This window comes from Canis aureus, chromosome 22 (assembly GCF_053574225.1).
Source record: "Canis aureus isolate CA01 chromosome 22, VMU_Caureus_v.1.0, whole genome shotgun sequence".
Taxonomy (NCBI): Eukaryota; Metazoa; Chordata; class Mammalia; order Carnivora; family Canidae; genus Canis; species Canis aureus.
In genome coordinates this window covers 11667822-11683414 of record NC_135632.1, presented here as the reverse complement: position 1 = coordinate 11683414, position 15593 = coordinate 11667822, and the positions used below count along the sequence as shown (strand labels likewise).

The 15593-nt window shown below is 36.9% G+C and overlaps 1 protein-coding gene across 48 annotated transcripts in view; it reads right to left on the bottom strand.

The window, feature by feature from the left end:
• The window catches only part of LOC144293759 (uncharacterized), a 472204-nt gene that overhangs the window by 144727 nt on the left and 311884 nt on the right, over positions 1 to 15593 (bottom strand). For all 48 annotated transcript variants that reach the window (XR_013361003.1, XR_013361004.1, XM_077864835.1 and 45 more), the window contains one exon: positions 3483 to 3644. Coding sequence is in view for 44 of the 48 variants with exons in the window: in XM_077864835.1 (XP_077720961.1) it covers positions 3483 to 3644 (162 nt within the window). In the remaining 4 variants the exon portion in view is untranslated. The remainder of the gene's footprint in view (positions 1 to 3482; positions 3645 to 15593) is intronic.

Sequence of the window (15593 nt, the reverse complement as noted above, 5' to 3'; positions counted from 1 at the left end):
TATTCAGATGCAGAAAAATATCACTGCAAATCAGCTTCTTATATTTGGGTATCACCTCCATTGGCAGTTGATTCTAAACAGACTTTTTCCTAATCACCTTTGGACCAGAAATGAACCCATTTACCACTTTTTAATATGGCAAATGGCTTGTGCATAGAAATCTTCAGTCTATTTTACTATGGTAGTGTTGACAAAACTTATCCTTTTAGCGTTCAGTGAATTTCAGAATGACCTCTCATAGAAAGCACCTGAAGATAATTTTTTAAGATTTTATTTATTTATTTGACAGTGAGAGAGAGAGAGAGCGCATGAGCAGAGGGAAGGGCAGAGGGAGAAGCAGATTCCCCATTGAGAAGGGAGCCCAGGCAGGGCTCCATCCTGGGACCCTGGGATCATGACCTAAGTGGAAGGCAGAAGCTTAACTGACTGAGCCACCCAGGTACCCCAACCTGAGATAAATTGAACCCAACTCTTCATTTTAGAAATGAGAAAATTCAAACCCAAATAAGTGAATTGAATTACCTAAGGTCACACAACTAACAACTGGTAAAGGAGGGCTCAGAATCCACATCTGAATCCTCATTCAATTTGTATTAGAAAAAACTCACCTTGTATTTTTCTGAACACTAAAGAGATTCACTAAATAACTGAAGTATGCTTGTATCTCTCTAAAATTAACTCAGTATAACACCTTAATTCTCTCCAATAACATTTTTTCCATATAGACCTCTGATTCTTCCACCTTAATCCTTGAGGAAATCTACAAATGCCTGCATGACTTGAAACCCAAGCCTCCTTGCTGAATAAAACCACTGCAGCATAAAGCATGGCTTTTTGAAAAGTATTCCCAGACAAAAACATCCACTGCAGCAAGAGTCACTCTTACTTAAATTTATTCCTGATGTTCAATATAGTTTCCCACAATGATTTCAATTATCATCACACATCTACATTAAAAAAAAATCATAGTTATGTGACTTCATGAGGGAACTTGTGAAAACCATTAATTTCCCTATTTGCAAAAGTCTGTTAGCTTCACCTCGGGATTCAGTTGGAAAAGTAGTTTGAACTGCTAGCTGTTACAACTCATTGTCATGTTTCCTAGTCACTGAAGCAAAGCTGTCCTAAATGAAGACAAAGTAGAAACATTACTCCTGTCAAATGAAGTTACCGGGATCTGACAGACGCTGTTATTGCCTTAGCACCAAATTTCAAAGTCTTCTATGCATGATCTGTTTCATTATAGGAACCTACAGTCATGGGATTTTTTTTTTCCGCATAACAGCTAAAAAGTATTTTGTTTTATTCACCTAGGTATAATGATGGGATTAACAGTCTGAATCCAAAAGATATCATCAACAGTGACATTGTCATTGATGTCAGTGTGGTCAGGACAGTAACACTGGCGGCTTATTCACAGAGGTAAGATTATCATATTTTGTATGAGGAAAATCAAACCAGTGAGCATACAAAGAGGAATAGCTGCCTCATAAGATTCAGAAAATTTTTTGTAATTGGATTAAATGAAAAATGAAAGTTATCTGAAATAGGTTACTTGGAATTCTCATAATGGGTTGACCAAAATTTAATCTGAAAAGAATTTAATTAAAATGTTATAGCAAGAGATAGCATTTCTTTTTTTAAAAGATTATTTATTTATTTATTCATGAAAGACACAGAGAGAGAAAGAGAGAGAGAGAGAGAGAGAGAGGCAGAGACACAGGCCGAGGGAGAAGCAGGCTCCATGCAGGGAGCCCAATGTGAGACTCAATCCTGGGTCTCCAGGACCACCCCTGGGCTGAAGGCAGTGCTAAACCACTGAGCCACCAAGGCTGCCCCAAAAGATAGCATTTCTAAGATACCTTCTTTTTCTTTTCAAAAATAATTAAAATAAGGGAGCGTGGGTGGCTCAATCGGTTGGGTGACTGACTCTTCAGCTCAGGTCATGGTGTCAGGGTCATGGGATCTGGCCCCACAGGGGGCTCTGTGCTGGGTGTGGATTCTGTTTGGGGTTCTTTCTCCCCTTCTCCCTCTGCCTCTCCCCTCCTCCTACCTGTGTGAGCCCATTTTTTCTCTCTCTCTCTAAAACAAAAATAATAATAATAATTAAATAAATAGTTAAAATAGAATGTCAACATTTAAAGTTTAAAAGCTTTATTTTGGGATTCATATTCTAAATCTAAGCAAGCAATGGCAAATTTAATCATCATAAATCTTTTAACAGTGATTTACTTTTTCCATAGAAAAGCCCTACATTTTAAAATAATCAGTTATTCATATTTCCTTTGAATTTTCCTTTTGGTTTTATATTCATAAAGGCCAGTCCCATGTAATAGATAAATACTCATCAAGATTTTGTGACATTGAATATTATTTTTAATATTTATGCATTTACTTCATCCTTAATTTGTGTTCATATATTTTATTATTAGAGCCATAAATGTGTTTTCTACATAATGAGTCAGGTTATAATAAGACATTTAACACATAATTCATTCTGTCTCTACTGTCTTAAAATGTTACCTTTATGGTGCACTAAATTCATCATAGTTCTTCTTGACAAGATCTTGGACTTTCTATTCTGTAACAGACTGATCTGTGAGATGATGTGCAAGTATCACAAAGTTATAAGAATATTATAGTATATTTTAAAGTATATGATTAGAATTTTTCTCTCATTATTTTTTAAAGCTCATTTCTTCTTGGAAGTAAACTTTATAATTAAATGTCTTATATTGGAAAACATTTATTACGTATTTCAGTAGAGAAATGTGTTATGCCTCCCTTACTAAAATCATCACTTTTGTTGCATGGCAAAATTTTGAGGATTTTTGTATAGTTCAGCATACTTCTTTATAAAGTTCCTTTCTTGGTATTTATTATTTATTCATTGCTTATTGTTTCATTTATTCAGTTGCTATTATATATTTCTTTCCCATTTATTTTCAACAGATTATTCCTCCTACTGGAGAAATACATTGATTTGGTATAATTTTGGGGGGGTATAATTTTTTTAACCAGCATGCTGTATTTATTTAAACATTTCAGAATGTTTTAGTGATTCTCTTTAATTTCCTTGCTGGGCAGCTTATCATCTGCTAGTAATATTTTGCAATTTTCCAAAAATTTACAACTAAATTATTTTTTTAATCTTATTGATTTACCCAAAATCTCTAGAACACTGTTAAATAAAAATGGTGACAATAGGCATAAATGTCTTTTTCCTATAAGTTCTTTGAAGATGGTAAGTAGAAATATTGATAAGTAGATAGATATTGTCATTGTGTGATATAAATTAAATATTCTATGATCCTCCTCAACAAAAAGGAAGGACGGGTTTTAATTATCCAGGAGTCTAGAAAACAGCACTATGTTTCTTACATAGGAAATGTTACAAAACATTTTTTGAAAGAACAAGTGACTAAGAAACCAAAGAAAATTTTAGAAACAAGTACATAATAAATGTCCTTAATAATAAATACCTGGGGATCCCTGGGTGGCGCAGCAGTTTGGCGCCTGCCTTTGGCCCGGGGCGCGATCCTGGAGACCCGGGATCGAATCCCACGTCGGGCTCCCGGTGCATGGAGCCTGCTTCTCCCTCTGCCTGTGTCTCTGCCTCTCTCTCTCTCTCTCTCTCTCTGTGACTATCATAAATAATAAATAAAAAAATTTGAAAAAAAATAATAAATACCTGTTTCACCTCAAGTTACATTTGCTTCTTATACCTTAACTATTTTTCTAAGAGTGTTCTAGTTGCTTTCCTTATTCTTTGTTCATTTCTTTCTCAGGATTCTGAGTTCTCACCCTGAAGAACATTCTCATATCTGGAAGTCTGAAACTCTTCCAGGCTTTCCTTACACTGAATGCCCACCTAGTCAACTTTTAAGGTAACAACTGTGGGACACATTTGATGGCATCTGCTTAGAACAAAGTGACCTCCTTTCTCTGAGGACTGCACCCAGTTGTTACATTGGTACTCCTTGTCTCTAGCCAACCTGCCTCTGTCCATCAGACCAGAATTGGATAACAAATCATAGCCAAACAACAGAGACTCTATCCAAGAATTTGAAAGTGGGACTCAGAGCTTGGCATCCTGAATGGAAAAGACAAAAAATTAAAAGCTAACGAGAAGCTATATTCTACTTGACTTGCCTTATGCAATAAGCCAAAAAAACTAGTCTGAGAGAGAATGAAGAAAAAAGATGGTGAGAAGAGATAGAAAAGTTGATTTCTGGTTTCTTTTTATCTTTTAGCATCTTATTCTTTCACATCCTGTTGCTTCATTTTTGTTCTCAATTTGTGTGGAGCATCTTTTTATTTTACATAAAATCTCTCTTTTTTTTTTAATTAGGTAGCGTTTGCTGGTACCTGTGGCTTTTAATCAAAGCATCTTAACTAGAACATGATCAATATGTGTCTCCTCCATTTTGAGAAACTCAAATTGTCTTTCCAAAGACAGTTAGGTTTTTATATTAACTGACTTGACAATTGCAAATGAGCACAACATCTGGAGCCAGCCTGGGTTGGAATCCTTTTCATACCACTTATCAATCCTGAGTCATTGGGCAAGTTATTTGACTTTTCCATGCCTTATTAAGGTCATTCATAAAATAATGATAATAGTACTTACTTCATAGAGTTAAGAGAATTTAAACAGACAATATTCATAAGGCACTTAAACAGTGCTTATTTAGTTTGATAAAACATAAATGTTTGGTAAATAGGAAATGTAGTTTTAGAAACTAATTCACAGGGAGAAAAAAAGAAACTAACTGAATTGTGACTGATGATTTGTCTTTACTGGATGCATTATTTTCCTGCTAGAATAAGATTTCTTTCGCCATATGTAATTATCTCAACACTGGTTCTATGTACTACTGTTTTTAATGATTACATTCTCTAGGAAAGATAAACTGAAAAAATGACCCAAATAAGAGAAAAGCAACAGCTGAATGGCAAGGGAAATATGATTCTTTACCATTAAGTTTTCTGTAACCAAGCTGCAAAGGAGGAAACAGCCTAAAAGTTGAAAAGCTTTGAGAAATTCTATTCTAAAAACAATGCCAACAGAGAACAGCAACCTAGAAAGTATACCAATGTTATCACTTCTCTTGGGTTTTCCTATTCTGTCTTTGCCTTCACCTTCCCATCTTCTTCCCTTCTTTTGTTTCCAATTGACCATATGTACTTGTGTGTGTGCGTGTATGTGTGTGTATAATTGTATGTGTGTGTATAAAACACTAGCCCATGTCATTTAGAATATCTTGCTGCTATTGTATTATTTATTTCTAAGTATGTGCTCTACTTTTGTTCTTTTGGCTTCTTCCTTTTCCTTCTTATTTTCCCTCATATTAAATATTTATTTATATTCTTATATCAGGCAAGATCATGTCAGAGAGTAGGTGGCAGGCACACTCAAAAGTGGTGATTGAAGAGAGTGTAATAAAGGGACCATTTACAGAGGTTTGGGTAGAGTGAAGGAAGCAAAAAGAAATAGCAAAGCAGCCAGGAACTAATATAGCTGAAAGTCAATCACCCTCTCTGGGACTGAAGGGCAAAGAGAAAAAGTTAACACTGGCTCCCAGTGGGTAAAGAAAGGTAGTAATAAAATGCAGGTTATGCTCCTCAAGATGTCAAGGAGAGGGACAATTGCATCAAATTCCAGGATCACTGTCTGGGTTCCTTTTCGGTGCCCCATTGACCAACCTCAAGAAAAGGCCAGAGGGTATGCATGGTTTGCATGGTCTGTAAAATCTCCACTCCAACGCCCAGGTATAGGAAGGGAAAAATACAGACTACATCTGAAGGGGAAGACCACTTCTGAAGGGGGAGACTACATCTGAAGGGGGATATGGAAAATATCAAACATGCTTATTTAGAAACTCATTTTTAAATGTTTTAATATTATTTTTAGTAACTCCCCTATTTTTACTTTTTACATATATTTGCAGACTTTGGATTTAATTTCTCAATCTTATACATTAAACTACTTATGTCATTACTTCTAGCTTTTGAATCTTTAATATAATTTTTAGGAGAGGTGATATAATCAAGGTGGCAGAAGAGATGGTTCCTAACTTCAGTGCCCCACACAGAAAGACTAACTGGCAGCAGCTATATATAAACAAGACACCTTTGTGAAAAATCCCACAACCTGGTAGTGAGGCTGAAGCAACATCTTTGAAGAGGAAAGAAAAGAAAGAAAGAAAAGAGAAAAGAAAAGAAAAGAAAAGAAAAGAAAAGAAAAGAAAAGAAAAGAGAAAGAGAAGGAGAAAGACAAAGAAGGAGAAGGAGAAGGAGAAGGAGAAGGAGAAGGAGAAGGAGAAGGAGAAGGAGAAGGAGAAGGAAAGGAAAGGAAAGGAAAGGAAAGGAAAGGAAAGGAAGAAAGAAAAGAAAAGAAGAAAAGAAAAAGAAAAGAAAAGAAAAAAAAGAAAGAAAAGAAAAGAAAAGAAAAGAAAAGAAAAGAAAAGAAAAGAAAAGAAAAGAAAAGAAAAGAAAAGAAGGGGGATTCCTGGGTGGCTCAGTGGTTTAGCACCTGCCTTTGGCCCAGGGCACAATAGTGGAGTCCCGGGATCGAGTCCTACGTCAGGCTCCCTGCATGGAGCCTGCTTCTCCCTCCTCCTGTGTCTCTGCCTCTCTCTCTCTCTGTCTATCATGAATCAATCAATCAATCAATCAATCAATCTTTAAAAAAAAAAAAAGAAAAGAAAAGAAAAAGAAAAGGAAGAGTAAGAGGAACTTGAGAAGCTTGCACTGTCCCTTTCCCTGCTGGCACAGTCTGGCATTGAGATGGTCCGCTGGGCCTACAATTTCTCCAGTAGGATAAAAAGAGCCCAAAGTGAACATCCAGCTTCTCCAGCACTACAGGATGTTTCCTAGGAGGCTCCTTCAGTCTTGCCACAAAAGGATTACTGGAGGAACAATTTCTGAGTCTAGATGAGACCATCAGGGATCAGCTAGAGATGGAGAAAGGGGTGGTGCTTGCAGGCAGTGGAACAGGGATTTCAGTAGATAACATTTCTTTTGGTGGCAGCGCTTGAGCAGAGATCCCAGCCAGCAATTCTGCCCATTTGCTGAACAGAACTGGTGCCCTAACTGACCAGGGATCATAGCCAGCAGTGTAGCAAATGGGTTGTACCAGCCACTGAGCCCATACAACAGTTTTCCTAGGCGGGAGGCAAGTCTGTAGCACTGCCCAATTGCTGAGATAGTCTCTTGTTCCGCCCGACAATGGAACCCAATCAACAACCCCAGGAAAGCCTAGGAACCCACCCCACAATCCTTCCCAACTTCAGCTTGGTTGGTGATCCAAGCTTCACCCATCTGCTAAATACAGCTTCTAACCCTACCAAAAAGGGAGCCCAGCCAGTGACCCTGGAAAGCCAAGGAGCCCATTGAACAGCCATAGTTTAGTAGAATCCAAGCCAACAGCACTTCTCAACTAGTGAGCATAGGCTCCAGCTCTGCTTAGCCACGGTGTCCAGCCAGCACTCTCAGAACAGCAGAGCACAGCAAGCAGTCTGCCCACTTATAGAAACCACCTTACAGTGACCAGATCAAGAAGCACTGCCTGTGGCTTCACCGGAACACACGGTCCAGCCCACAGCATCGTCTGTCCAGAGATCACAGCCTGTGGCCTACCTGCTCAGGCTGATTGCAGAGCCTAGGTTGTGGCCCTGCCCAATCATGTCCAACCAGTGGCACTGCCCTGCTAGGGAACATAACCTGCACCCCTGCCTAATCAGACATGATTACAGATCACAGATAGTAACACTGCATGACAGTAGAGCCCAGTAGCAGCCCAGCATGACCAGGAACACAGCTCACAGCCCCACTTGAGGAAGACTGTTAAGGGCTTAACTGGGCAGGGTGAATTTGTGTTCCACTGCAAATTCTCACGTTGAAGTTCTAATCCCTAGTACTTTAGAATGTGACTTTATTTGGAAATTAAGTCATTTGTAGATAAAATTAGTTAAGATGAGATCACACTAGTGTATGCCTACAAATCTGCCACTGTAAGGGTAGGGGTAGAGTAGCAGTAGCACAGTGCCCTAATCCACTAGGACTGGTGTCTATATAAAAAGGGGAAATCTGGACACAGGCATGCATATAGAAAGAACATCAAGTGAAGATAAAGGCAGAGTTTGGGGTGATGCCACAGAAGCCAAGGAACACCAACAATTGCTAACAAACCAGAAGCTAGGAGAGGTGCACGGAACAGACTGTTCAGTATCATCCTCAGAAGGAACCACCCCTGCCAATACCTTGATCTTGGACTTCTAGAATCCACTTTTCATATAATTTTGCTATTTACAAATGTCATATAAATGAAATCATACAGAAGTAGCCTTTGAGAATGGTTTCTTTTACTTAATATAATGGTTTTAGAATTACATTATTTAATGTATCAGTGATTCATTCCCTTCTATTGAAAAGTACTATTCTACTGCATGGATGGACTCAATTTTATTTATGTACCAGCTGGTTGCTTTTAAGATAATCCAGTTTTTGGCAATTATGAATAAAGTGAGTATAATGTCTAAAGTTATCTTGGAATATTAACCTTTGTCCTTCCTTACCAAGAACTGAGGGGGAACACCTTGGTAAATTTATATCCTCCATTTAGGCAATACAGCAAGGCAAGAAACTTTTACTGTATCCCAATTGCCTTCAGTTCAAAATAATCCTTGTGCCAAAGTGGCATATTCTGCTAGCCTTCACTACTATAAACATTCATAAACAGATGGGGGGGGTGGAATAGATGTCTTAGGTAAATACCCAGAAGGATACCGAGTATATTTAACAAAATACTGGAGATGGCTGTACCATTTTACATGTCCTCAAGGAATTTAGGAGAGTTCAAGTTGCTCCACATTTCCTCTAGCATGTGGTACTGTTAATTTCTTTCGTTTATGCTTTTATTTTAACCACACTAATGGATATGGAATAGTCTCTGAATGTGTTTTCAATTTGCGTTTCTCTAATGACTAATGATGTTGAGCATCTTCCTTATTTGTCATCCAATTACCCTTTTTTAATTCAATGTGTCCCATAGGAAAGATCATGATTTCCAAAGACTTGACTGTTAAAATGGATGGATATCTGAAACATTTTGTAAACACAGGATTATTGGCAGATTTGTAGGGATTTAAGCTAAATGGAAAATCTCTCTCCAAACTGATTTATGTACAATTTTATATAAAATAACTCAATTCTCACAACAACATGTAGACTAGGTATTATAGTTATGCTAATTTTACAGATGAGGAAAGTGAAGCATGGAAAAGTTATGCCAGGTCTTGTGGCTAGCTGGTAAGTCTATCATAGGAATCTTAGAGCCACATAAGAAAGGGCTCTCATAAACCTGAGCTATAATCTACACTGTGAGGCATAATCTTTGCTTAGAACTCTTCTAAAATGAGATATTCCTGGCCAAAGAGGAATTGAACATTTCCGATTCACTTCATCCTTCACAGAGCCTTCAAATCAACCTACCACATTCACAGAAGAAATATCATAAGAAAGATTTCTATCAAAATTAGCACTGTACCTGTAGAGTTGCCATTGAAGTGTTTATTTACCTCATTACAGAGTATCCCATCTATGAAGATCCTTGGAAAGTTTTCTTTGATCTCAATATCATGAATAGCTACACTCCCCCTGAATATCATGTGTGTATGTACGTAGCATTGAATCATAAATGATGTGATTTATTATGTTCCTTTTTTATACATGGAGAATGTAATAAGAATGCAAAACCATTTGGTAACTTTCATTTATTCCTGGTTCCACTTAACCTATTTTAGCGGGAGAGGGGCAGCAGAAGAGGGAGAGGGAGAGACGGAATTCCAAGCAGGCTCCACACTCAGCATGGAGCCCAATGAGGAGCTTGATCTCATGACCCTGAGATCATGACCTGAGCCAAAACCAAGAGTCAGTCACTTAACTGACTGACACACCCAAGTGCTCCTCACTTAACCTATTTTTAACTTTATTTTCCTTTGCCCCAGATCTCTCATCTACTTTTAAGCTAAATTTTATGTTAGTATATTGTTTGTACTTCTAGAAGTCATACACCATTTTTTTTAGAATTAGAAAAGTCATAAATAAAATGACTACATTAATGAATAAGGAATGCAGTAAATAATTATTGCACTTATGTCTTTTTCTGTTGCCCATTAAATGCAAAACATTATTCTGTATGTTTGGAATACACCACAATTAAAATAAAAAGCTTTCTTCCCTACTGGAGCTTGGAAGGAGGCTGAGAGAGGGAAGATGGTAGAGAGGTAAACGAAGAAATGAATGAACAGCAATACCTCTGAAACATGAAATGATTGACATGTTGTGCCTCCATTGTCTATATTAGTGGATGAAACTTCAACAAGCTCAAGAAGAGAAAACTGTGGAAGTGCAACCAACCTAACTAGTCTCTAGCTTAATGGTCCCTAATACGATTGCTTCTTATACATCTTTCTTGTCTACATGTTTTGTTTCTCTCAAATATATGCTGAGTAATTTCTCAAAATGCATGCCTAGCATGTCACTCCTCCACCTAAACCTTTTTAATGTTTCCATATCACTTTATTGTGGCACTTAAAACTCTCAAAGACAAAGCCTCTATATAATTCTGCAGCTGTATCTATAATTTGTAACCTTGCAATTCCCCTTAGTATCATACCTACAGGAACTTAGAATATAAAATATTCCAATGTATGTGGACAACTTACAGAATTTTAAGCTTTGGTTTTTATTGCTCTAATTGTCTTGCAAAAGATAAGAGAGTGAGCTTATTTACTTTCAGAATGTTAGACAAGTCTGGCTTCCCAGGATGTTTAAACAAGATACTTGATTTCAAACACTTGTGCACAAGGGAAGCAATCAGGGCTATTATCCAAAAATAAAGCAGAATCTGCCTTTGTGTTTAAGTCAAACTAGAGAGGATGCCTCGTGACAACAAGGCCTTCCTGAAGACAGAGAGGCTTATCTGGATAAATCAATAGGTAGGGAAAGTAAAACAGTTCATCTCTGCTTTGAATATTGAAATGAAAACAATCCAGCAGTGATGTATTTCCTGGAACTAGAAATACTGGCCTTCGATGTAGTGAAGGACAGGACAGATAGGCCTGGCCTAACCTTTCCTTCGTGCTCTAATGAAGGCTCACAGGCTCCTGGAAATGTACCAGCAGACTTCACATTGTCAGAGTACTCAATCATAGCACTTTAGTCAAAGGTTGAAGGACTAGCTTTCAAAATCAGTGCAGTGAGGCATTGGGGAACAATTGCATCGCCCAACACCTGGGGTCTCCTGCTTGGAAAAAGAGGACCAAATGGATGAAAACTATGTAAATATCAACAAGACCTCCACCCTTCACACACACACACACACACACACACACACACACACACACACACTAATGTTCTTGGAAGATCTGTAAGAATTGGGTTAATCCAAGACGATATTACCGAACTCATAGGCAATGTGACAGGTGATTTTCTGATACACAGAAACATCAGTTGTAACTCTATATGCTTAGTTGTGTAGAAGTTTCAACTAGTTATATATAAAACCAATGGATGGAATCCTAGGAGGTACTATTACCCTCCCTTAACTTGACCTATTTCCATAACCTAACCTATTTTAGGCAGTTGAGAATATATCTACTGTTTAAATTCTAAGAAAGAAAGATTTCAGTGTACATTTTACAGCATTAATGTGTTTTAGATTTTTTCTTTGATAAAAAACAATTTTTATTTTGCTTCACTACCTAAGGAATGGGAAATGTTGCATTTTTTTCCCTCTCATGAGTTGGAGTGACAGATTATAAAAAATATTAGGAAAACTAATCTATTGGTGTTGTCCTAAAAATAACATTTTTCAGATGAATAAAAGTTCATAAAGATAGCTTTTTTGACAGGTCATTTTTTCACTTTTAGTCTTTAAAGCATTGACATTTTAGTAAGTCCATAAATGTGTCCAAAGTTTATCAAGTTTTATGTCTACAACAGCTATACGAAATTTCAATCAGAGCCATTGTTTACTACCTCATTTTATAGACTACCCTAGTTTTAAAGTGTATTTGAAACCTCTTTTTAGACTCAAGAAAACAAGTCAATTAATCACTTAAAAATCATACCATTGACAAAAAAGTTGACTTGGCATTTAAGCATTTTACATTATGTATTTTTTTTCCTGATAACATTTGTTGACCTAGACCTAACATTTTTTGGGCTTTACCAATGAACCATATGACTGATGAGTTACTCTGATATTTCCTAAAATGAATTCACTGAAACCTAGGGTTGCCCCTTTTACCCTACTTCTAAGATGTTCTAAGAAAAATGGTATATTTGTTCAAATAAATTTTGAGATGCTGCATAATTTTGGAAATACATTATGGATAAATATTTAAAATAATAATTATATTTTTTCATATCTAGGTAATTCAGAATTCTTAAACTTATTTGGCCTTGGAAATCAACGTGTAAAATGTATCTGTTAATGGGCTTAAAGCCTTTGGTCTGCTGAACATATATATGGGGAAATTCTGAAGGACTATGCATCTCCCAGTGTGATTAATTTTTAACTAAAGAATAGCAAACCAGAAGAACCCAGTTTGTGATGTTAAATTTTTTGCCATTCAAATTGAGGTAGAGTTTGAGAATGAGACTGCATTGTGAAATTGAAAAGCAATTACTGTATTTCATCTAACACTAGTCTTCCAGCTTGGCCTAAGTTAGCCTTCCTTTCTAATCACAATTCATTTGGCAGGGAAATGGCATCATATTTAATTTCACTTGCAACTTGATAATTATAACCATTGCCCTCAAAATAAGATGCAAGCAATTAAATAGCCTTGCAATAAGCCACCTGGTGGCTTAATTAGCTGTGTATGTAATTTTGGAGGTGAGATTAATTGCAAAAGTAAAAGTTATAATTTATAAAATGAAATCTACAGCTGAAAACTTGGCTCCATGTTCTTTTAATTTTCATTGGCTGATTCAAGTTCCAAACACCTGGATCCCAGATCCTTCCAGAAGAATATACTAATATTGCTAAATATGCATATATTGTACTTCCACTAGAAAAAAAATGGAGCCTAAATAAAATATGTAGCTAAGCAATATCAACCTTTGAAAAGTGATGTTGAGTAGTCAATATTATTAGTGGTCAGGGGCTTATTTAAGTTTTTCTTCAAAAAAAAAAAAAAAAGTTTTTCTCCAGATGCCTTAAATAGGACTATGTGAGCAAAAAAAAAAATTTTTTTACTTAATATATGTATTATTTTCCTCTGGTTAATTTCCCCAAAAGATGTCATATGACACAATAAAGTTAGACATATAATTAAAAAACATAATGCATATAATACCAGTGAATTTTGATTTTTTTCTATGTATTTACAGGTATTGTACCTTTTTACTCTCTCTCTGAAGTTTTCATATGCTTTGAGGAGGTTGTCACTGAGTGACTGGAGGAGAGTATTTCATCAGGAATATGAAAAAAATTGTATTTTATTACATTAATTTTAAAAAGGGTTTTCAAAGCCAAGCTTTACTAAGAATGAATTGCCTAAAATTAGTTTTCACTTAAGTTATCAAAAGTTGAGTCTTGAAGACTCATATCAAAGAATTTATTTCATAGAATAGAAAGTATTTCCCTTTGGTCCATGATGGGCAGGTCTTAAGGCCACTTCCCCTAAGGTAGAAAGTTAACATGACCTAAACGAAGTAAAACAATCCAACAGATTTCTTTTATCTGGGGAGTTTGGGGAAGAAGACAAACATAGTTTGAAAAAGCAGGAGTCAGATACTTGATTGCAGTAATATCTTCTTTACCTATCTTTGACAGGAAAAAGGTTAAGAGAAAAGATGTGTTTAAGACAAGTTAAAGAGAATTAAGGATAGAATGCATTTGTTACCAGTTGGAGGAACAGATACAAATGGTTGTCCCATTTGAGACTGTGGGAGTATATAACTATGCAAGATTATCTCATTCCAAGATAAGAGCGTTAAGCCAAGTAACAAGATCAGACAGACTAAAGAAGGCCCTAGTTTTTACTCCTAAGCCTTCTTGAGCTCTCATGTGTTAGAGATGTACCCAGAATTTTCCAGACTCCTCAGGAAGGTGGTGATACCAGAGATAAGGATTGCATGAAAATATATAATGGCTAGATATGAGGTGAATCACTTAAGGCAACATTTGGGTAAGAGACAAAGGCAGAGACTCAGAAGATCTACTGAGCCAGGAGTACTGAAGATATTATCAAGGATCAAAGGCCTGAAATAAATTTGGGGTATAATGGTAATTGTTGTGGCTGAACTGTGTTCTACTAAAAGTCGTATGTTTAAGTCCTTAAACCCCAGTATCTCAGATGTCTTTACTTGGAGAGAAAAATCTTTAAAGAGGCAATTAAGTTAAAATGAGGTCATTAGGGTCAGCTCTATTTTAATATGACTCCTTCCTATAAATGAGATTAGGACAAAGATTTGTACAGATGAAAGACCTCAAAAACACTGAGAAAAAGATGGTCATCTAAAAGCCACGTAGAGAGGCCTCAGAAGAAAGTAATCTCACCTTTATCTTGGATAACAAGCCCCAAAACTGTGAAAAAATGCATTTCTATTGTCTAAGTCACTCCGTCCATGGTTGCTATGGCAACCCTAGCAAACTGAAACCGATTTTGGTACCAGGCAGTGTGATGCTGCTGTAACAGATATCTAAAATTATGGAAGTGGCTTTGGAAATGGAAATTCGGCAGAGGCTAGTAGAGTTTTGAGGTTCATGCTAGCAAGAGGTTGGATTCCTTTAAAGAAAGATCTTTGGTGGATATATGGACTCAGAGGCAATTCTGAAGTTTCAGATGGAAATGAGAAACATGTTATTAAAAGTTAGAGAAGAGATGATCCTTGTTATAAAGTGGCAAAGAATTTGGCAGAATTATATTCCAGTGTTTTGTGCTCAGAATTTCTAAGTAATGAACTTGGAGATTTATAAGCAAAGTGTTGAAAATGCAGGCTGGTTACTTCCTGCTACTGTATAGTAATATGCAAGAGGAGAGAACGATATTGAAGGAGGGATTATTCAGCAAGAAGGAACCAGAATTTGAAGTTTTGGGATATTCTCAGCCTACCCATATTGCAAAGCATGAGAATGCATGTGCTGAGGAGTAGATCAAGAGTACGGCTGGACAATCACTGGCTAAAGGTATTTTGGTATGACACACTGACCAAGTCAACCATCTCAGCAGAAGCCAGGAATAGAGATGCAGTTATTCAGAAAAATATATGGACAGCTCTTTGTCTGATGGCTGGCCCCCCATGTGCTACATAGGAGACCAACACAGCTTTTGAGAATTTTATAGCAGTCTAAATTCTGCCAGCTTAGACTGAAGGGGACAGAGAGGGAAAAAATGGAAGAAGGCTATTAGACTTCTGGGATTCTACAGGATGGACCAATAAAGGGATTATCCAGCTGCAAACATGCCTTCTCATTCAAGTAACTGGAGGAATGACTTCAAAGGCATCTCAAAGGCCAGCAGGGCTGTCAATGCCACCAGAAATTCAGATGGCACAGGTCTCATGGGTTGAGGGAG